This window comes from Gadus chalcogrammus, chromosome 18 (genome assembly GCF_026213295.1).
Source record: "Gadus chalcogrammus isolate NIFS_2021 chromosome 18, NIFS_Gcha_1.0, whole genome shotgun sequence".
Taxonomy (NCBI): domain Eukaryota; kingdom Metazoa; phylum Chordata; class Actinopteri; order Gadiformes; family Gadidae; genus Gadus; species Gadus chalcogrammus.
The window spans coordinates 12,435,541-12,457,930 of NC_079429.1; the positions used below are offsets into that span (position 1 = coordinate 12,435,541).

Sequence of the window (22,390 nt, forward strand, 5' to 3'; positions counted from 1 at the left end):
CTCCTTTCAAGACTGGGTATGATTCGTATTAATTTCAGGAAGAAGCACTGGGCCTTATTTAACCTGCCCGATACCTGTTTTCTTGAATGTTGCATTAAACTTTTTTATTTGGACAGAGATGTGGTCCTGACTATTACATATGATGTCTGGGTGAAATTTGTCTACCTGATTAATTTCTAATTTAATTTACAACTCAAAATGAGTCCGAATACTTTCTGAAACTGACGCACACACATCCACAGAAACACACACACGCACGCACACGCGCACGCGCACACACACACACACACACACACACACACACACACACACACACACACACACACACACACCTCTTTCCTTCAAAGCTTCATCTTTTCCCCCATCACTGGTGAATCATTTTCAACAATTCCCATGAAGCCATTCAGATAGTTAGTGGTGTTAACAAAACAGTAACCTTTATTCATCTCTATACAGAAAACATGGACGATGCACTAAAACAAAGATACAAATTATTATGTAAAGCTTGGTCATTAATAAACAATTACAAAAAGTAATTGAAAAGTAAAAAATTAATTTGGGTAATATTATTACGACAACATCAGTATTAAAGTTGTATAATATCATGATACAACCTATGGATGAATGTAAACAGTTTTGAATGTTAATGTATGCCATAAGTCGTACATTTCCAAGTATTAAAAAACATGGGGCTGGGGGATAGCTTATATCTTTCATGCCAGCCAGCCTTTGAGTCATGAGTTGTAATAGGATAAATGACCACTTCATGCGTGTGTTTTTGTGTGTTTGCGTGCGTGCGTGCGTGTGTGTGTGTGTGTGTGTGTGTGTGTGTGTGTGTGTGTGTGTGTGTGTACAGCTTTATAACATTATGCACTGAGAATATAATTTACTGAACCTATACTGTGCTGGTTACATGAAAACAATAAATGCTGTTCAAATCAAACAATCACAGCTTATGTATTGCTGGTGATGGAGCTCACTGTACTGAAATTATTTGTATTTACATATTAATGTAGGTATATCATTGACCCCATTGATGGGGATGTTGAAAGATGAGGCATGAGATGAAATTAATCGTGAATTAAGTAATTCAATATTGAAACACATTAAATACACATAGAAATGAATAAATACACAAAAAAATATGAAAACAAGTAGTTATAGAAAATTACATGGGTTGCATTTATTGAAGTATCTATTTCACCCTTTACTTAATTATGGCTCTATGTCTTTATTTCACGTTTATGATTTAGTTATGTATTTAATATTGTCACATTTGGCATACAAAGTTACTGTAGAGGCTAGCAATCAGACCAGCTGATTCAGATAAGGTTGAGACATCTTAACAATACAAAGTTTTGTCCAAAATAAATCCATATTTAGTTGTAAACAGCTGCTGCCTTTTGTATGGCATGATGAAATCTAAGCTTTGTATCCGCCCTTCCGTCTTTATATCAAGCATGAGATAGGACAAAGCAAATACAACCAAAGCTAGATTTTAAAGTGGAGGTTGTGTGAAAATCAGGTATGATGTCAACGGTGTCTGCCCATTCAATCCAATCCAATCTCTGTTGCCGCTTTCACACCAAAAAGAACCGAGAGCCAGTTCCGGGCTGGTGCTAGGGCCAGTTCCAAACTGGTTCCAGCCTTACCCCAGTTAAGAACCGGTTGGTTTCACACCGGCCAGAGCCAGCCATAGAGCCGGCGTGAGCAACGTCATGACGTCACTACAAACGTCTCCGCTAGTGAGCTTGGACAGAAGCATACGGCCGACATCTTTCTTTATTCTGGGTGGAAATAGTAACATAGTTACGCCATTAAATGCGTTTATGGAAACATTTTTAGCGAGAAATGTGCATTTTACTTTCATAATGTTCGCTCGGTGAATGTGAAGGATGTTTGGTTTGATAGTTATGACGAAGAGGGAACGCTCCGTTCACTTGCATGGACACGGACTCATCTAGCTGCGTTGGCGCGTTGACGCGTTGAACCACCACTACAATGATCAAGCGTCAGGTTAGGCGCGCAGAAGAACCCTCGCGCCAGTTTCAAACACAACAACAACAATTTCGTCTTCGATTCAATCCGTGTATGGTTCGTTCTTTGAATATTCCGATTTAAAACAAAATCAGAAAAAACAAAAAAGAACCATACACGGATTCACGTCCATTGTTTACTTCGGTGTTTTAAAAAATGCCGGTCTTCGTTGGTCTTCCTGTTTATGAAGGTTCGGATAACTCCGCCCCCTGCCCCCGGCGTAAAAGCGGTTCTAGTTCTAGCCCAGCTCTAAAGTGGGGCCAGAGTTGAACCGGTTTTTAGGGGCCGGAGCCGGTTCTTTGGCGGTGTGAAACCAAAGCCCTGGCCCTAGCTCCGAACTGGCCCGGAACCGGCCCCGATTTTGCGGCGGTGTGAAAGGGGCATGTGTGAGTTTGTGTTTGTAATAGTGGGTGAGACCAGGATATGGTCTGTTAGATTCCCCTTTTCAGCCACTAGATGTCAGCAACGGCTTGGATAAGAATCACCCAAAAACAAATTGACCTCGTCAATGACTCCAGCCATGCATGTGTGTTCGGGGCGTATTTTATTTCAATGAATCAGTCAGTCTTCTTATTTCCGTTCAGTCTGGCAAACATCTTGGGTCCACAATTGATTGTACAACATCTGAGTCCAGCCCAAAGGGGAGCATGAGTTACTTCTGCCCTGATTCCATGTGTAACCATACACATGATGCGTCTGATGGAGACCAGAGCTGGGTGAGGTGCACGGTCTTCCCCGTAGGTCTCTGAACCCCCTATTGTCTCAATGTGCATCATCACCTCACCCGGCTCCCTCCAGCCGAACTCTCTATTAGTCAGTTCAACATCGAACCTCGGGGTTCGCAGTGGGTGTCTGGTGACCACCATGAAATATGGGGACACTGGGGTGGATCTGCCTCGGCCCTCATTTCTTATTGGCTATCCTCCTCTTCCTGGTCGCAAGCATGTCGTAGAAGGGGTCCCTGCTGATGCTTGCTCTGTGATGGGGAAATAAGACAGGAGAATATTGATGAGGTGAGAGCGCACTTTGAATCGTTTTTTGTGGTTTTTGCAGATTCTTTGGAACATTTATATTTCTGAGAGGCACATCACATCGATGCAGCAGCAGCAGTAATAACATCCACCTTGTGTGTGTTATACTTCAGACCTTAGGTTATTCAGTGACCAAACCTTTTTGTCGTTGTGGAAATTAGTAATAAATTATACATGTGGAAGGTAAAGGACAGAGGGAAAACAAGGCAGCTACTTGCAGCTCCGAGAGCTGAGAAGCCATGGCTGTGGGAACTGTTCATGCCTATCTCTTTGTTTTGCGTCCAGATGAGAACGGTACTGACTCATCCTCTGCTTTCCCATCAGTAAGAGCACCGGATATGCTGAACATTCATTTGTGTGCCTGTGTGTGTGTGTGTGTGTGTGTGTGTGTGTGTGTGTGTGTGTGTGTGTGTGTGTGTGTGTGTGTGTGTGGGTGTGTGTACATGTGTGTGTGTGAATGTAGCACCAACCCTCAAACCAATTCTCACCCTTGCTGAGGATTCTGATAACTACTGTGTGTGTGTTTGTGTATGTATGCGTGTGTGTGTGTATGTACTGTGTGTGTTTTGTGTACATAGTTGCTGACCACGGGACAGTCTACCACCAGACCAGCTGAGTCAAGACGCTATGCGTTGGGAGAGGCAGCACAGAGTCTAGGCTTGATGCTGAGGTCAGCAGCCATTCAACGCTATACACACAGTCAGTGATGACCGCCTCCCCCGGTCATATACTCTAGAGAGGCCCTTCAACATGGCTCAGTAACTGCTATGATTGACTATTGACTGCTTAGTAATTCCTCTATGCATTAATCATCTATGTAACACTTAAAGTGCATTTATTTTTTTTACATACAGGTAATTTATGAGCCGATCGGGCTAAAGGGCGTTGGCTCAAGGATGGCGGTGGACATAGGAGCTCGAACCCAGAACCTCTGGGATGGGACTCATAACCCCTGGTCTAGACTCAATTATCCTGCACCTATCCTTAACGAGTGTCTCGCTACAATGGTCGGCATACAAATCAATGATGACAACGGACCCGATAGAAATAGGCATGGCTAGGTATGCTAACTGCTACGCCAGCGCTGCATGTGATACCATGTAGTACCAATGGCAGCTATGTGGTACGATAGGAAGCCTTTGTTACAGTGTGTGCACGATGCAGCTAGAGAGCTCACTTGAGATCTAATGCAGGTCAGTAATGTTACTGCTAATAGAGAGACAGCCCCCCCTGCAGAGGGGTTTCAATTGAATTAGATTGAATACACAGTGGGGGTCCCTAAGAAGGCTGTCACGCACGCACGCACACACACACACACACACACACACACACACACACACACACACACACACACACACACACACACACACACACACACACACACACACACACACACACACACACACACACACACACAAAGACACAAAGAGCATTCAGAATTCTATATCTGTACCAAGTATCATCGGGGGCAGCGAGAGAACCACAAAGACAATGGAAGACACGTTCCCTTCTCTCCCCAAGGGCGGGAAAGGAGGGGGGGGGGGGGTTGGAAAGTGAATCAACGAGGCAATAAAAGGGCGGACCGACGTTCCCCTCAGGCCGCCTCACGTTGCCCCTTCTCTCTGCGTGGAGAGACCCTCACGCAAACAAGGTTTCCAGTGACAAGGAGGGGGCAAAATAATGATGATGTCTGAGGTCTGGTCCAGGAGCCCATACCTCTGGCCTAATGGAACCCCATGGGTCAATGCTAAGGGCACTCCCATCTCGTTAGGAGCTCAGGGGGCGGGGCTTATAATATGATTCTCTAGCCTTGTATTGATGCATGAACCCGTATTGACAAGGACCAGGCCAGGGGAGGGGGGGGGGGGGGGGGGGGGGGGGGGGGGGGGGGGGGGGAGTAATATGATGACCAGCAGGGTGATCAACTACCCACTGGGTGCAATTATACGCAACACTTTGATTCCTTGATCACATTTAACACAGCGGCATTTGGTTACAGGAAATGGAATTGAGCGTGTGTTGCTAAAAAGCAAACAAAGGGTGTGTGTGTGTGTGTGTGTGTGTGTGTGTGTGTGTGTGTGTGTGTGTGTGTGTGTGTGTGTGTGTGTGTGTGTGTGTGTGTGTGTGTGTGTGTGTGTGTGTGTGTGTGTGTGTGTGTGTCTTCCTTCCTTCAGTCAAGGTCAAAGGAGAACAGCCAGACAGGGGAACAGCCTTGGCATTTGGCTAAGTGCCCTTATAGTGAAAATGGATACCGACGGACAAGTCTCTCTCTCTCTCCCGCTCCCTCTCTCCCTCTCTCCCTCCCCCCTCTCTCTCTCTCTCTCTCTCTCTCTCTCCCTCTCCCTCTCTCTCGCTCTCTCTTACTTGATGGATTTGATCCACTCCTCCTTCTCCTCCGGTGTTGGTGCTGATATCCTGTACACCACGTGGTTGCCCTCGACGACGCGGCCGTCGGCCTCTGTCTTGCAGGCCTTGATCACCTGACCCTTGTGGTTGGGGTTGTACAGCTCAAAGCAGTTCTAGTCAAGGAAGGAAACAGAGAGCATTGGATTGGATTCAATCGGGGTGAGGGTCTATTTGCTTTGCTGTGTTATTATGCATTTTCGCACAAACAAACAAGGACAGATTTCTTGTATATGTAAAGATATATTCCCCCAATATTATAGACAGATCTCAATGTGAACAACAATTATTCTATCTTGTCATCATGGAAGTTATTAACTTAATTAGTTAATGCAGAAATATGCACTCATTTAACGTTGATAAATGTATTATTACCATTTATCATTTAATAATGGTGTTCATATTAACTAAGGTGCTGGTGTTCATGGTAACTAATGCATTAATATATTCATTATTCAATAGGGTTAGAGTTCACCCTAACCCACTACCCTTACCCTTGTCCCAATGCTGATGCTTATAACTGCATTAACTGGTTCATTAACGGTTAATTCGTGTGTGTGTGTGTGTGTGTGTGTGTGTGTGTGTGTGTGTGTGTGTGTGTGTGTGTGCGCATGTTTCTGTTTGTGTGTGTGTGTGTGTGTGTGTGTGTGTGTGTGTGTGTGTGTGTGTGTGTGTGTGTGTGTACTGTGTGTGTTTTGTGTGTGTGTGTGTGTGTGTGCGCGTGTGTGTACTGTGCGTGCGTGCGTGCGTGTGTAAAACAGCCAACTCTCACTAAAATGTCTAGCCATCGTGTCCATTATTATTCCACAAGAACCAGTGAAAGGTTTACTAAAAGTTCCTCAAGCCGAAAGTGGAAGATATAATCAGATGGTATTCTGAAGGTGCGTCATGGAGATGTAGTCTTTATAGCGGACGCTGTGCTCCGCAGCGGACATCAAGCACTACAGGAGCAGAGGCGGGCACAGGGGTCGGGGCTCTTACAGGTTTCCTGGGCTCGTCCACCTCTCTGATGCTCAGGTTCTCCAGGGGAATGATGCCCCGAGGTTCCTTGTCCTGGAAACACACACACATGCATGGAAACACACACACACACACACACACACACACACACACACACACACACACACACACACACACAAACAGAAACATGCGCACACACACACGCAGGGCAACACACACACACAAACATTCACGTTAGAGAACTCAAACACATTAAAAACAATATTGATAAATACATTAAGATAAAACAATTTTGAAAAAGAGAGAGGTCTAGAGAGTGTGCGTGCGAGGGATAGTTGCCTCTCACCCTCTTGTCATTGCGTGTTATATAGATACAGAGACGTGTCTGTCTGTGTGTGCGCTCACTGTATGTGAATCAATAAGCAGTGTGTCTGAGCGTTAGTGAGCGTTGGGGGATGGGGGAGCTTTCATGGGGGATGGGTAGCATGGTTCCAGGCCAGTGGCAAACTGGGGGGGGGGGGTTAATGGGCTGGGGTGAGGGGCGCTCTCCTCACTTAACCAGGCCAGATGTGTTTCAGACTTCCCAGATGTTTCCCATGATGCATCTTGTTAACTGCTGGGATGAGGTTCATTTAGGTCATAGAGGGGGTTGTGATAGAGTAGGGATAAAGTCCCCTCTCTCTCTCTCTCTCTCTCTCTCTCTCTCTCTCTCTCTCTCTCTCTCTCTCTCTCTCTCTCTCTCTCTCTCTCTCTCTCTCTCTCTCTCTCTCTCTCTCTCTCTCTCTCTCCCATCCCCCCTCATCCCCTATCTCTGTCATAATGTCTGGCTCTGTGCTATACAGTCAGCTTTCCAATTGTCTTCCAATCCCATGGTGCATGACAGACAACCATGTATTTAACACAGGGGTTCCTCCACGTAAGCAGGCAACACTGCACAACACACACACACACACACACACACACACACACACACACACACACACACACACACACACACACCCCAGACCCTGCTTACCGTTGTGTACTCAAAGTAATAGAGACAGTTATCGGTGAGGATGAACCATCTCCTCTTCCACGTCTTCACCCTCCCGCCTGCAGGAGGAGAGAGAGGGAAAGAGGACAAGCATGAGAGAGAGAGGGGGAGGAGGGAGAGACCGGGAGAGAGAGAGGAAGACAGAGCGGCAGAGATGGGAGGAGAGGGAACACAAACAGTTTGGGTTATAATTAAGGAACAAGATATGTAAAGAAAAAACAGAAAACCAAGGCAGTGCAGTGATGGGAGGCCCGTTGGCGCTCATGGACACCTAGGGGGCCGTGTTACCTGGGGACAGGGTGGGCAGAGGGCCTCTGTCCCCTGGGGACCCCCCTACCATATGCACCTGTCACATCTGGTTCCAGATCAGAAGCTCCACTCATTAGGATTCAACTCAACGGGTGGCTGAACCCCTCTCCCTGTCTGTCCCTGTACCTCTCGCTCCTGTTTATTATTTACCCATTTCGCATCCAAGGCGAAATTATTCTCCAAAGCGGTGAATGCCGCTGGACTAACCTCCACCAGAGAACCCTGCTTATGAAGGTAGAGGAAAGAGAGAAGAATGAGACAAATATGGTGAAGGTGGCTTCAGCTCCTAATGTTCCAACTCGTGAAACCCTTTTTTAATCATTGCTTCTAACAAATCAATAGATTCAATCGTACAGCATATTGATCAAGTGAATGGTCTGCACACACTGATATGAGCTGCTTTTACTTTCTTCCGCAGTGTTACATTGTCTTTCAAACACATTACATCTCCATCTCCACCGGCTTGACTTCTCCTCAGGCCAAACTAGATTACAGACTGTCCTCATTATCCAGATTATTACTGGGATTATCAGATTTTCTGTTTAATTAACCCGTCAATGGTGTAATGAGTCAGCAACTGATGTAATCAAACTTAATTCCCTGGTCGGCTCTCAATGGGCAGTCTGCTCACCACTTTGAAAGCTGCATTGTGTGTGTGTGTGTGTGTGTGTGTGTGTGTGTGTGTGTGTGTGTGTGTGTGTGTGTGTGTGTGTGTACGTGTGTGCGTGTGCGTGTGGTCGTGTGTGTGTGTGTGTGTGTGTGTGTGTGTGCATGTGTGTGCGCTGTTTAAGCACGGACCAAGTCCGAATAAACATGCTGCAATGCTGACGTTACAGAACGCATGCATTCAGAGCAGTTAGTGATGTCATCAAAATGCCTTGCTCGTTCAGAAGAGTGTTGTCAGTCTTTTAGTAGTTCAGTTTCCAGCCGTTAATCCGTCATGCATCGTGTTATCCCCCTTTTAAGAATAAGAGCATTAAGTGTTACATACATTGCTAAACATTTTAATATCATTCACGATTCTGGTCAGACGTCTTTACCCAAAGCGACTCATGGATAAATGCCATTAAGGAGCAGGTACTAGTAGCAGCCTACCCGAAGAAGCCTACAGGTAGACGGCAGACAATGTTTACATGAATCACAGTCAGCATGCGTCGGCTACAAGGATCTTTCTGCTGCTGTTCCCCGCCTCTCTTTGCTTTGTCCCACATCAGGTTGGGCTTGAACACGACCTCCTGGCTGAGGCGTAGCCAAACCCTCTCATCCCCACAACCAAGACCCCTATCAGGGCTTTAGCTGGTGCCGCGCAGGCCTCCTCCAGACTACCACTCTCTCTCCTAAAGACCCAACAGGCTACCAGCGGGCCGACGACGGCGTGTGAAACAGACTCAGCTGCTCCCCCTGAGCTTGGATGCATTCACTCAAACCCCCGCACAGGCTTGAAAAAAGGCAAAAAAAAAATACTATCAAAGACGTGGTTGGGATGTCTTCATTAGGGTTATCATGGATGGTTAGTGCTGGGGGGGATGGGGGTGATGACGGTGTGCTCAGGCCCAACGAGAGGCTTGGTCCAGGGGGATCGGCAGGAAGAAGAAGTAGCACTCTGCTAATGAGCGCTCAGGATGGAGGCTCCCTACCGCGGGGGAAGCGGAGGAGTCCAACTAGCCTTGACAGTGCTCATTAGAACTAGGTCTGTTTATAATGGAACAATACGTGTATAAATAAAGAGGAATGTTCCTCTTTCCTTTGCCAGCAAGGGGATAGGAGCGAGGATCGGGGAGAGGGAGCGGGAGGGAGGGGGGGGGGGGGGGTTGCGTCGGATGGGAGCTAAAGATAGCGGGAAGTTCGCTGGTGGGAAATGCTGGAGCTAAAAATTAATTTGGCAAGCGAAGACGGTCGGGGACATAGGTGGTGTGAGATAGAGAGATAGTGACAGACAGAGAGAGAGAGAGAGGTACATTGAGAGAGAGGGAGGTAGGGGGACACAGAGACGAGAAACATCTGGGGGAGATAGGGAGAGGGATTGAGGCACGGAGCAGATGAAAAGGAACATAAAGAAATACTGAAAGAGAGAGAGAGAGAGAGAGAGAGAGACGATGCAACAGTGCAGGAGAAAGATAGAGGCAGTAGAGAAGTGGAGAAATGGCTCTGCGATGAAGTGCAATGAGTAGTAGAGGGATGCGGGTATCCAGCTGTGCTTCTGCAAGACTAGACTGGAGTTGCGTCACCTCAGAGAAACACACACACACACACACACACACACACACACACACACACACACACACACACACACACACACACGTACACACGTACACACACCCGTCCCAGAGCACGGGCCTAAGCAGCAGCCACAGCCTTGCTGGGGCATGTGTGTGTGTTGTTGTCCAGCATGCGCCCCAGAAGGCCCCAGGGGACAGAGCTGGGTCTCCTGTGGTCCCCAAACACCAGCTGAGCTGCAGTCACTGCTGGGTGACAGTAGTTACTGAAATGGATGCTGTCGGTGTTAGCAGCACTATTTTTGAACGCAGCTTTTGGTGTCACCCCTTCGTCAGGTGATAAGTTGGATTGTATTTTAAAAAACTTCTGACTTATTTTTGGAAGCGGGACATTTAGCACAACGCAGGTGGACTTGATCCTTTTATTACAGACTGCTACAAGAGATGAGGTGTGATGCTGATATCCCAAACAGAGCCACTTTAAACCAGTATGCCGCTAACAGCGCAGCTACAGCCAGGAGCTAACAACTCATCTACTGCCAGTCGCTAACAGTTCAGCTACAACCAGGTGCTAACAGCACTCATACAGCCAGGCGCTTACCGCTTGGCTACAGCCAGGCTCTTAGAGCTCAGCTTCAACCGGGCTCTAAGAGCTCAGCTACAGCCAGGCTCTAAGAGCTCAGCTACAGCCAGGCGCTAACAGATAAGCTACAGCCAGGCGCTAACAGATGAGCTACAGCCAGGCGCTAACAGATAAGCTACAGCCAGGTCATAGTGTTGTGGGGAGCGGGTCAAGAAAGCAGTTGCTGAAGAGATTTTCTATTTGTCTTTTTCAAAGCAGCCATCCAGCGGTTAACAGAGAAGGGGTTTGGGGGGGGGGGGGAGGGGGAGAATGGAGGAGAACAGGAGGGTACCTACCTCCTGATGCAGAGAGCAAGGTAGTAGCGACAGCCAATCACAGGACAGAGTAAAGAGGTGAAAGGTGAGAGGTCAGAGTGCATGGAGAGAGAGAGAGGAGAGAGCATACAACATGGGAGAACCTCTCTTTTTTTTTTTTAAGACAAACAACACAGAACAAGCACATACACATATTACCATGACGACACAGTGAGAGTAAGACCAAGAGATAGAGCTGAGGAAGAGAGAAAAGATAAAAACATGCTGGAGACGAGAGGAAAAGAGAGAGAGGAGAGGAAAGGAGAGAGATGAGAGGAGGAAAAGTGAGGACGGAAGCAGGCGGAGAGGAGAGTAAATGAGGGAAGAGGAGAGGAAAGAAGAGAAGAGAGGACAGAAGACGAGGAGAGGAGATTAGATGAGAGGGGAGAGAGGAAAGGAGAGGAAGAAGATCGCAAAGGAGGTGAGGAAAGAGGAGGATTATCGACATCAACCAAACACTCATTCAGACGTTTACATGGCACAACGCATATGCTGCTCACTTGGATGATAACATGACAAATACCTTGAGAAAGGGGGGCTGGGGAGACAAGCTTTTCTTAAATTATTGCTCATACCTAGCTTCAAGAGCCATCCTTCTCTGTCAGGGTTGAAGAATGTGTGCGTCAAATCGTTCCCATCATCCTCTGGGATTTTGAATGGCTCATTCTTGATGCTGTCGTATAGATTCTGTGGGGACAGAGGAGTGAAAGAATGTGTCACATGGAAGAACTGAACACACAAACACACACACACACACACTGACACACTGACACATGACGGATATAGATTGGGGAAATTACAGAAACATACAAGGATATCCCAAGGGACCGCATATGCACGCACAGTCCCAGATGGGGAACGGCACACAATACTCACATCCAATTACAGGTACACATATGCTTGTTATTAAACAACAAACACACACACACACACACACACACACACACACACACACACACACACACACACACACACACACACACACACACATGAAGGTGTGTATAGAAGGTGAAAACATCCTATAAACCTATTAGAATTCCCAAACATACAACTCACGTCAATGCTTGCAAATGCCATCTCTCTCTCTCTCTCTCTCTCTCTCTCTCTCTCTCTCTCTCTCTCTCTCTCTCTCTCTCTCTCTCTCTCTCTCTCTCTCTCTCTCTCTCTCTCTCTCTCTCACACTTTCATCGGGGGGGCCTCACCCGGAGCAGCTCCTCTGGCAGGTCCCCCCCCTCGTTGATGCCTCTGTTCATGGAGATGAAGCGCTCGACGGCGGGCTTGTCGCGCACGTTGGGGTTGTGGAGGCTGGTGTTCAGCATGATGATGGCGAAGGATAACACGTAGCAGGTGTCTGGGGGACGGGACAGGGGGACGACACAGTCAGATGACAGCAGGGAGAACAGTGAGTGAATGAGTGAGGAAGAGAGTGGATCAATAATGAGTCATTAATTTCCATCTGTCCGCACTCTTCTTGATAGTTCATCTCTCTCTCTCGCTCTCTCGCTCTCTAGCTCTCTTTCTCTCTTTCTCTCTTTCTCTCTCTCTCTCTCTCTCTCTCTATTTTCTATCTGGCTTGGTGTTGTAGTATAATAGTATCAAACACATCGGATTTCTTGAGAATGGCAAGTTGGAAATCTCACAAACAGCCACGAACACACACAGCTTTCTCTAAATATTATATTTCTATCTGTCAGTTGTCGGCTGTTAACATAGCAGAATCAAGGCTTTAATTTGGCTTTCTGTCGGAAACTAGGCTAGTCCTTTATCATTACCATAATAATCTCTTGCTTATGATTCTAATAGCATAACGATTTCACCAAAACACCAAGGCTATGTTTAATTTGTACCTCTGTTCTGGTTCTTTTGTCTTTTCGTTTAGTTCTAATTTGAACAGGATCTTTCCCTTCTAATCCGTACGTTCTGAGCCTGCAGGTTGACCGCAGAGGGGATCAAACCCTGATCCTTTCAACCCAGGAGCCGGTACACCCTGGCCTCTACACTACCCCGCTGTTCTCTCTCTCCCACTGCATTCTTAACATTCACTCTGCTCGCCCGGGGATACCTCAGGGAGGGGGGGGGGGGGGGGGGGGGGGGGGGGGCTGCCACTACTTCCTGTCTGAGCAAGCGGGGTTAACGGGGGCGTCTGGGGGTCTGACCTGTGGACTGGAAGACCCCCGGGTTACACTGGCAATAGCGAGAGGCGAACGCCTCCATCATCCGGTCGATCTTCTGGGCCTCGCCGGGCAGACGAAAGCTCCACAGGAACTGACTGCAGCAGAGGGGAGGAAGAGGTTTATCATCCGGGCCAACGCCATGGAAAAAGATCCTCAGCGGAGCTTGCATAGACAAGAGGGCTCCTTAGACATGAGGGTTTGCATAGACACGAGACATAACAAAATGCAACGGTTTACACTCAAAGGAAAACAAGTGCAGGGGAAGTTCTTCGTTAATCAGGTGCAGCCCGACGTGCTTGGCTGGGATACATCAGCAAAAAAAAGATGGAAAACGGAGAGAGAAGGAGGAGGAAGACCAAAACAAAAGGATGAAGATTATGACAAAAGAACAATAACAGATCGGACCGCTTGATGGATGGCAGAGAGACGTTGGAAGAGGATGAAATGGAAAGAGGAGAGGGATATATAACTTTAATTGGCAGGGGGTAGTCTAAAGGAACCACACGAGGGGGAGATGAAGACTACAGAGAGCTCAGTGGGCCCAGAGGTGAGTGTTCTTCAGACTGACCGCAGTGCCTGGACCAGGTTGAGATCGGCAAACTCATGCAGCTCCACAAACGCCTGGAGCACCTGGAGGTTGAAGTCATCCCTAAGGGGAGGGGGGATAGAGAGAGAGAGAGAGAGAGAGAGAGAGAGAGAGAGAGAGAGAGAGAGAGAGAGAGGAGAGAGAGGAGAGAGAGAGAGAGAGAGAGAGAGAGAGAGAGAGAGAGAGAGAGAGAGAGAGAGAGAGAGAGAGAGAGAGGCATTTAATCAGAATCAGCTGTGTTTTCTCCAAGGATTCAGTATTATTCACTGAGGCAATCCAATACTTCTGAAGTCTCATTTATACGGAATCTACTTGTGTCATTCATGCAAAAACAAATACCAAACACTATTTTCATTTTCACCCTCTCTCAACCCACACCTCATCGGTCATGCAAACAGTCCCTGAACCCCCGTGGAGGATACGGTGAGGGGCTCTGGGAAGATGTAGGAGGGCAAATGCAGCATGACTCCAAGATCAAATGTGGACTAAGACAAGGTCTCCTATGTGGAAGGTCCCTGCAGCCTGTCTACGGCATTCCTGCCATAGTTCTGCTCTTCGGGAAGACTGGCTGCACGAGGCCGTGTTGTGAAGTCTGGATGCAATTTAATGTGCACGGACACACACGTATATACACACACACACGCGCGCGCGAGCGCGCACCATGCGCACACATTCTTCTAATTTTCAGTGCATCTAAGGCTGTGACTGGCTCGGCACCCACACACACACGCAAACACACACCCACCCACACACACACACACACACACACACACACACACACACACACACACACACACACACACACACACACACACACAAACACACAAGCACACACACTCACTTCCAATCTTCGTATACCTAAGGCTGTGTGGGCTCTTTAAACATGGTGGATCAAAGGGCCTGTTGGTTCTGACGAGAAGCAGCCAGCTAGCCCAGTCAGCCACACAGGCTGGGCAGTGTCCAGTGTGTGGTGGACTGGGCCGATGAAGGTCTCCTTTTCTTCATGGGTTTTCCTTCAGAACCGTGTTTGTTTAGCCGCCAGGCATTGCGTTCCGGTGCCCCCGAAACACACTCTTTGTATTGTGTGTGTCGTTGTTGGCAATCTGCACATGGCAGCCATGCAGCGCAGGAAACGTGCTTTCATGGATGTTTTTATTGAAGACAGAAGACAGTTTTTCTGATTTTTTTGGTGTGTGAGGAAAGAGAGGAGAACGGGGGTGGAGGGGATTTGAGGAAGGAGCTAAAACTTGGCAAAACGTCCTTTTTGTTTTCAGACAACAAAAGATGATACCGAATCCATCGTAGCAATGGAGTACGTTTCAACTCAACGTTTCAAAGGAGATTTTTGCTTTGGGTTGCTTTGGTTCTCCTGCTTGTTTGTGTATCTCTGGAGACTGGCGGCTGTCTGTGTATATGGTGTCCTGGGAGGTTTGAATAAGCCTGTACAGCAAAACAGTGTTGTTTACACTGAGGGGGATTGCAGAAGACAGGGACGACACGTAAAATAACAAACGGATTAGAGCGTGACGTGTTTAAATGTCTCACAGATGGACAGGCTTTTCTTTATAGTTCAAGAGAAAAATTAATACATCTATATTGATGGTGTGCATCATTCCAGATATATGTCATCCACGTTCCTATGCTAGAACTACAACCACAACACTATTCCGACTCCCGGTGTCTTCCTATGTGGAATACAGAAATAGGGTACATCGGTTGCATACACTCCAAAAATGCATGGGAAAGGAGGTTAGTATTCAAAAAGAAGCGTATTCAAAACGAGAGCAGAGCAAGGTGTTTTCAGTGCTGGGCTCAAAGCCCCCCGAGATGCCCTCTTCGTTTGATCCAGTCCCCCACTCTCCTGCCCTCCTTCGTCGGCTGTCCCTCCTTCACATCTGCCCCCCTCTCACTTCTCCTCGCTTTCTCCCTTCTTCCAGACCCCCCCCCCTCTCTCCCTCTTGAAGATGCAATTATCCACCGTGTAATGATAGGTTTCAACTGCTGGCATCGACTCAATTAGTGCTAATTAATGAGTAGGGGTCCTTCCACCAAGTTAGTGCAGCCCTTTGATGATCGACCACTTGAAGGAAGCTTCAATGAGGCACACCACCACTCCACCACCACTGTTCCAGTCCCCCTCCAAGTAACACACACACACACACACACACACACACACACACACACGCATAAACAAACCAAAACCAACACACAAAGGAGTCCCTAGAGTACCTGCCCCCTTGCCAGCAGCATGCACTCAGGTACACACACACACACACACACACACACACACACACACACACACACACACACACACACACACACACACACACACACACACACACACACACACACACACACACACACACACACACACACACACATTTACGCAACAGAGAAACACACTCGTATACATATTATTTATTTCCTTCATGGGACTAATTGAATAGTGTAGTTTGTTGCATTCGTTTAAACCTACCAAGGTCCCATCAGCAGGGCGATGTAAAGTAGGCCAACACTCAACTGGTTCAACTTTAATTCATTAATTAATTGAATAAATCATAGATTCAACAAAACGATTTAAACAAATGAAAATGTCATTCATCATCAGACCGCCCCTGATGTCCGAATCTCCGAGCTTTCCCGTCCAAAACTAAACCTCAGCTTAACCCTCCAAAGCCCGGGCAGCATCGCTGACTGTGCACTTGACCGCTTAATCCGACCGTGAACCTACAGATGTCGGGGCAGCTTAAACAACCGGCACATCGTCTTTTGTGTCCCTGTTCTTTTTTTTTTACGAGCCATCGGTGGGGCCCTCTGAGCTCTGAGGGGCCCCGACACCGACGTCGCCGCCCGAGAGTGTCGAAAAATCGACCGCTTTCATCCCCGAGGTGGAAGCCATCTGCGGTGGGTTCAGTGAGCCGCGAGGGGAAGCGGGAGGACTGGGGGTTGCGGTGAAGTGGACTGGGGGACTTTGTGGGGGGGGGGGGGGACTGAAGGTTGGGTCTCTTACCTCTCCCCGAGGTAGTCCCCGATCACCGTCTTGTTGAGGCCCTCTCCCTTGTAGAGGAACTGGGAGACGTCTTCTGGGGTGTGCTGCAGGAGGTCGTTCTCCAGGAGGAACTGGATCCCCTGGTGAGGGGGGAGGGAGGGGGAGGGAGGGGAGGGGTTGGGTGGGGGAGGTTGTTAGTATTCATTAAGGTCAGGGATGCAGTGTAACTGTAAATGCAGTTAAAGCAAGGAGACCCCCAAGAGCTGCACTGGAATACTGAATAAAACCAGTGGACTAAAACTAGTGTATATTTATATTCAAGAATTAGTGTAAAGTATTTTGTATTTTAACTTGTATTACATTCCTTGTATGGATGAATGGGGTAGTAAATAACAATCTGATTCTACCTTTTTGGGATCCATGTTGAATTTCTTCCTCCCCATGGCAATCTGTTTGTTTCTTTGTGTTGTTTTGCTGTTGCAGAAGAAAAAAAGAGATAAATTATACAGCGATCCCAAATGGCATTGCAATCAAGGCCATACAAACAATAATCCTCACCATCATTACTGTTGTAATTACAGTGCAAGTTCAAGCCCTGTTTGCATGCCATACACATCCATTACGGTATTGATAGTGAACAGGTACAACAATGGCCGCCTCCTGCAGCCCATTAGCTTGAAATATGTCCTCTAAAAGACCCACACACACACACACACACACACACACACACACACACACACACACACACACACACACACACACACACACACACACACACACACACACACACACACACACACACACACACACACACCTGAATGAAGTTGATTGATGGGTACATAAGTCAGCGTGGCCTTTGCCTGGTACTGCACACAACACTAATAAACACACAAAGACGCATGCACACAGATTCACATATACATGCACACAGACACACACACACCTGACAGCAGACACAGTGTGCCCTGCAGTGACTCATGTATGGCTAGAGAACTGTACATTCAGTGTGATTAATTGTCCTCGGGGCAATAATAGCACACGCAGACTGTGATTGATCCGTGGACATGAGCATCAATAGGTCAGGGCGTTTAATAGTCCTTCTCATGCGCCTCCGTGGGCAAACAGGTCAGATTGAGCAAGGGGTTGCATCAAGTTGTTAGTTAATACACACACACACACACACACACACACACACACACACACACACACACACACACACACACACACACACACACACACACACACACACACACACACACAAGCAAACACACTCCTGCACACAGACACACGCACTTTAATATTGAAGAACCAATGTACCCACCTCTCTCCGACACATGTGAGCTGCTCAATTTCCGTCATGACTTCTGCTATCTCGAACTTCAACCTCTGAGAGAGAGAGAGAGAGAGAGAGAGAGAGAGAGAGAGAGAGAGAGAGAGAGAGAGAGAGAGAGAGAGAGAGAGAGAGAGAGAGAGAGAGAGAGAGAGAGAGAGAGAGAGAGAGAGAGAGAGAGAGGAAGAGAGAGAGGAAGAGAGAGAGAGAGAGAGAGAGAGAGAGAGAGAGAGAGAGAAACAGACAGAAATGTTCAATAATAAATAAGATAAAGACGACAATATGAAAGTAATAAAATTCCATTAGCCGTGTGGGCATAAGACGGGTGCTTTCACACATCGCCATGTTTTCATTTCAGAAGATTGACATCAGAAACCAGCCCACCCCCTGGGAAGGCGCTCTGCTTCCTACTGGAGGAATCTGCACCGACTGATAAGAACACAATCACAGTCCTGACATGCATAATGTGCACATTGTGCACATGTTGCCCACCTCTCAGGTACAGACACATGGCAGGTATAGACAGACACACACGCAGACACAAACACGCAGAAACACACACACACACACACACACACATTAAAACACATGCACTAACGCAACCTACTTCAATGTCATCGAGCAGTTCCCGTTTCCTGCGCCTGATGTTTGAAAGCTCATCTCTCTCCTCCAGCGACAGGTCCTCGGGAACTGAAACACACACACACACACACACACACCGTAATGAAATATATCACATGATTTATCACAGGTTACGACCAGCCTAGCACCCCATCCACCATCCTGCTGTTCGGACCTGACCTGGAACCATAAAGAAGGGAAATTGACGACATACACCCCCCCTAGACCCTAACAGACCCACGATGAGGCCCAGGACCATGGAAAGGGTCTCAAATGTGCACCATTTTGTACGTAGTACTACTATCAGTGGTAGTAGTAGTAGTAGTAGTAGTATGTTCAAACGGAGCAGCGACGGAGGGTAAAGTGAATGTAGTTCACAGGAAGTCTCCCGGTTTCTTGCCTTGTGGCTTGCGGCGGTGTGTGTTGCGCCAGCTCTCAGCCCACGGTGGCTGCAGCAGCGCACACACATCAGAGAGCCATCTTAATGAACCGCAGAGAGCCAGGGAGAACCCACAGCAGCTTAATTATTCCACTTGAAAGTGTCCCCCCCCCCCCCCCCCCCCCCATCCCACACAACCCCATTTAAAAACCAGGCAAGCCGCTATTTATAAAAGCCAATCCACATTGAATATCTTTTCATTAAAAAGCGAAATTTTCCTGTGAATGATTTCGACCCTGAATCCCAACTCTTGAGTTATAGGAGCCATGAAGTCTATGGGTGTGTGTGTTTGTTTGTGTGTGTGTGTGTGTGTGTGTTTCACGTGTTTGTGTGTCTTATTTCGCCAAGATCTCTCTATCTTTCACCTCTATTCATTCTTCTCTTGCCTTCTCTCTCTTTGTCTCTATATGTCTCCCACCCTCTTTAGCTCTCACAGAGACCATCCATCCATCGCTCCCTCCTCCCCGACCAACGAGTGAAGACTAGCTCTTAAATCTTCCCTCATTAAGCTATCCAAGCGAGGTCCCACTCTGTGTTGTAGTCCCTTCACGGCCTGATGACACATTTTATAACGTCACACTCTCAGATCTGTGTCTACAGTTAGCTTAAGGATACACTGACACCCCTATGCGGAAAATAAGAACTGATCTTCCCTTCAGACATGATGAAGTTATGCAAAGAGAGAGAGAGAGAGAGAGAGAGAGAGAGAGAGAGAGAGAGAGAGAGAGAGAGAGAGAGAGAGAGAGAGAGAGAGAGAGAGAGAGAGAGAGAGAGAGAGAGAGAGAGAGAGGAATCAACCTACTTTTTAATTGAGAGAGACAGAGATTTCAGATGAGACTCTGGGTCAGTGTAGCCAAAAGTATTGTCATGGAAGTGATTCGCACTCACTGAAAGACAAGTGGCTGTTCCTAGCCTGGTTATGCAACCGCACTATTGTACAATACAATACTTCACTGTGATGATGTCAGGTGGAGCAGGGGTGGCTCGTAGGCTTCCTCTAATTGGTGACTGTTCTTACTAAACAATGGAATGTGTGTGTGTGTGTATGTGTATGTGTGTGTGTGTCTGGGTCTCTGTCTGTGTATGTCTCTGTTTGTGTGCCTGTGTGTGTGTGTGTGTGTGTGTGTGTGTGTGTGTGTGTGTGTGTGTGTGTGTGTGTGTCTGGGTCTCTGTGTGTGTGCCTGTGTGTGCGTGCGCGTGTGTGCATGCGAATGACCGATTGTGGACGACCGAGATTGAGATCGTTGGCATAGAAAATATAAATGTTAATTACTTCTGGGTAACCTCAGGGCAGCTTGCAGCGATTACGCAACGGTTAACTGCAGCGCCGCTGACATTCAGCTCCTCTTTAAAACAGAAAGAAGTATCATAAAAAAGAGTGAATGGTGTCAAAAATGCACGGCATTGAGGTGTCTGTTAATTATTACGCCACAGGGGGACCCTGCTGTAATTATAGGGGGATGATGAAACATTAGTCCTTGATTGATTGAAACCAGGAGTCCATTGGAGGAATTACATTACATTTTCCTAGTGCAATATTTGGATGGTTTAGTGTAATGCGTCTCAGGTAATGAGACAAATATAGCACAGGAAATCGAATTTATGAACACATTGTCTTTGTGGTTAAGTGGCCGGGGCTGCAGAGGCTAAACAGACTCAGGCTAAAAGGAGCTCCATTCGTGAATATCCTTGTGGCAGTGTCTGTGTGGCTGATGGCTGGTTTAAGCAGCCTCACCTTGCCAGACACTGATTGCACTCTGGGCCCAGGTGAGGCTGCACACCTGTTGCACATTGAGTAATCAGTTTGCAATGCATTTGAGGTTAAACCACCTATCGCCACACACACTCCACAGGGGGTAGTCGTCCTACATGGCAACATGGAGCACCAGGCCAGGTATCATGTTCAGCCAACTGGCTTTAAAATCACCACCCTGTGTTTGAAGGAGCCCGGAAAAGCCACCTACGTGGCGTGTAGCAGTGTCGTTGCTACAATCACGATGACTCCTTATTAAAGCTGGGGTAGGCAGTTTGGATAAACCAACCATCCAATAGTTTCATTCGGGCCAAATTAAATGATTCGATAGGCATATTACAACCCTGTGACCGTCACGGGTACTGGATTTTTTTCGTCTGTTGTCAGAGCATTTTATTTGATTGCCGTCTGGGATGTAAAGACAAATTCAGCAAATTGGACACAAATTGCTTCTAAAATAAATGGCTTACTCTAGCTTTAATATAATCAGAAGCGGGAGATGGTCACTGATAAAAGCATGGCTTCCATTAATGCCGTACTTAATCTGCCATAACCCAGGCCTTTTCACTTCATCTTCATATACTTGGCTTGGGCCATAACAAGCCATCCGATAGCAGGGAGGTACTGGTATTAATGGATGTGGTCTTCTGTCTGCCTGGTGGTGGGATGTGGTGGTTGAGGGTGGTCCTACTACCAATAAGCTTATTAGCACCCACTCATCCCTCCTGGGAGTCCCGTGGGATTCCCTGAGGAAATGAGTTAAGAGTCTTTAGTCATCTGGCACACACGCATGCACGCATACAGACACACACACACACACAGATATACATACACATTGAAGTGGGAGCAAGCGCACACACACACACACACACACACACACACACACACACACACACACACACACACACACACACACACACACACACACAGACATATACACATAATCACTCGTTCAGTGTGGTTATCACACACACACCGGCCAAAAACCACCCAGACGAGACAGACGGTAGGGAATGACTGGAAAAAGGCCACAAGTTACCAAGTAGTTCTGTTAGTCACAATGGTTCAAAACCATAAAAACACACCATCCACACTCCGACGACAATCTCTATTAGCATCATTTATGTGTGGCGTGCATCGTTTCGCTACCGGCTACGACGTTGGTGGTTTGCGCTGGGTGGAGTGCCACAGATCTGGTGGTCACAGTATGGTTAGGCAAGGCGCCGGCATGCATTTCTCTAAACACCGCCTTCCGAATGACTTCTTAACAGTCTGTAACAACGTCACATGCGCGAGACACTGTCTCCTGGTACAATGAGAAGACGTAACAAACCGTGACAGACTTGATTCAGGGCGTATGTGTTGTCGACGCTCAGAGTGAGTGCGTACAAGCGAGGGCGCTGGGGTTAACGCGGCAGAGAGGAGCTTGCCAGACACTCCAGACGCCCCGACACGGGGACCGCAGAATACACACCGACGCTCCAGTCATCCCTCAAACCGCTCTGAAGAACCGATCCCCCACAAAATCCTAAGTAATTCCCCCACCCACTCCTCCCACCCAAACCTATCAAAT

At 47.5% G+C, this 22,390-nt stretch overlaps 1 protein-coding gene across 1 annotated transcript in view; it reads right to left on the reverse strand.

The window, feature by feature from the left end:
- Positions 1-277: 277 nt before the first annotated feature.
- The window catches only part of LOC130370970 (cytohesin-3), a 29,854-nt gene continuing 7,741 nt past the window's right edge, over positions 278-22,390 (reverse strand). Inside the window, exons 2-13 of the mRNA XM_056576548.1 lie at positions 18,612-18,694; positions 17,996-18,060; positions 17,082-17,148; positions 16,696-16,814; positions 13,668-13,748; positions 13,082-13,194; positions 12,128-12,276; positions 11,501-11,612; positions 7,447-7,523; positions 6,453-6,524; positions 5,433-5,587; positions 278-3,013 (exon numbers count right to left, since the gene is read on the reverse strand). Of these exons, the coding sequence (XP_056432523.1) occupies positions 2,941-3,013; positions 5,433-5,587; positions 6,453-6,524; positions 7,447-7,523; positions 11,501-11,612; positions 12,128-12,276; positions 13,082-13,194; positions 13,668-13,748; positions 16,696-16,814; positions 17,082-17,148; positions 17,996-18,060; positions 18,612-18,694 (1,166 nt within the window). The 3' untranslated portion in view covers positions 278-2,940. The remainder of the gene's footprint in view (positions 3,014-5,432; positions 5,588-6,452; positions 6,525-7,446; positions 7,524-11,500; positions 11,613-12,127; positions 12,277-13,081; positions 13,195-13,667; positions 13,749-16,695; positions 16,815-17,081; positions 17,149-17,995; positions 18,061-18,611; positions 18,695-22,390) is intronic.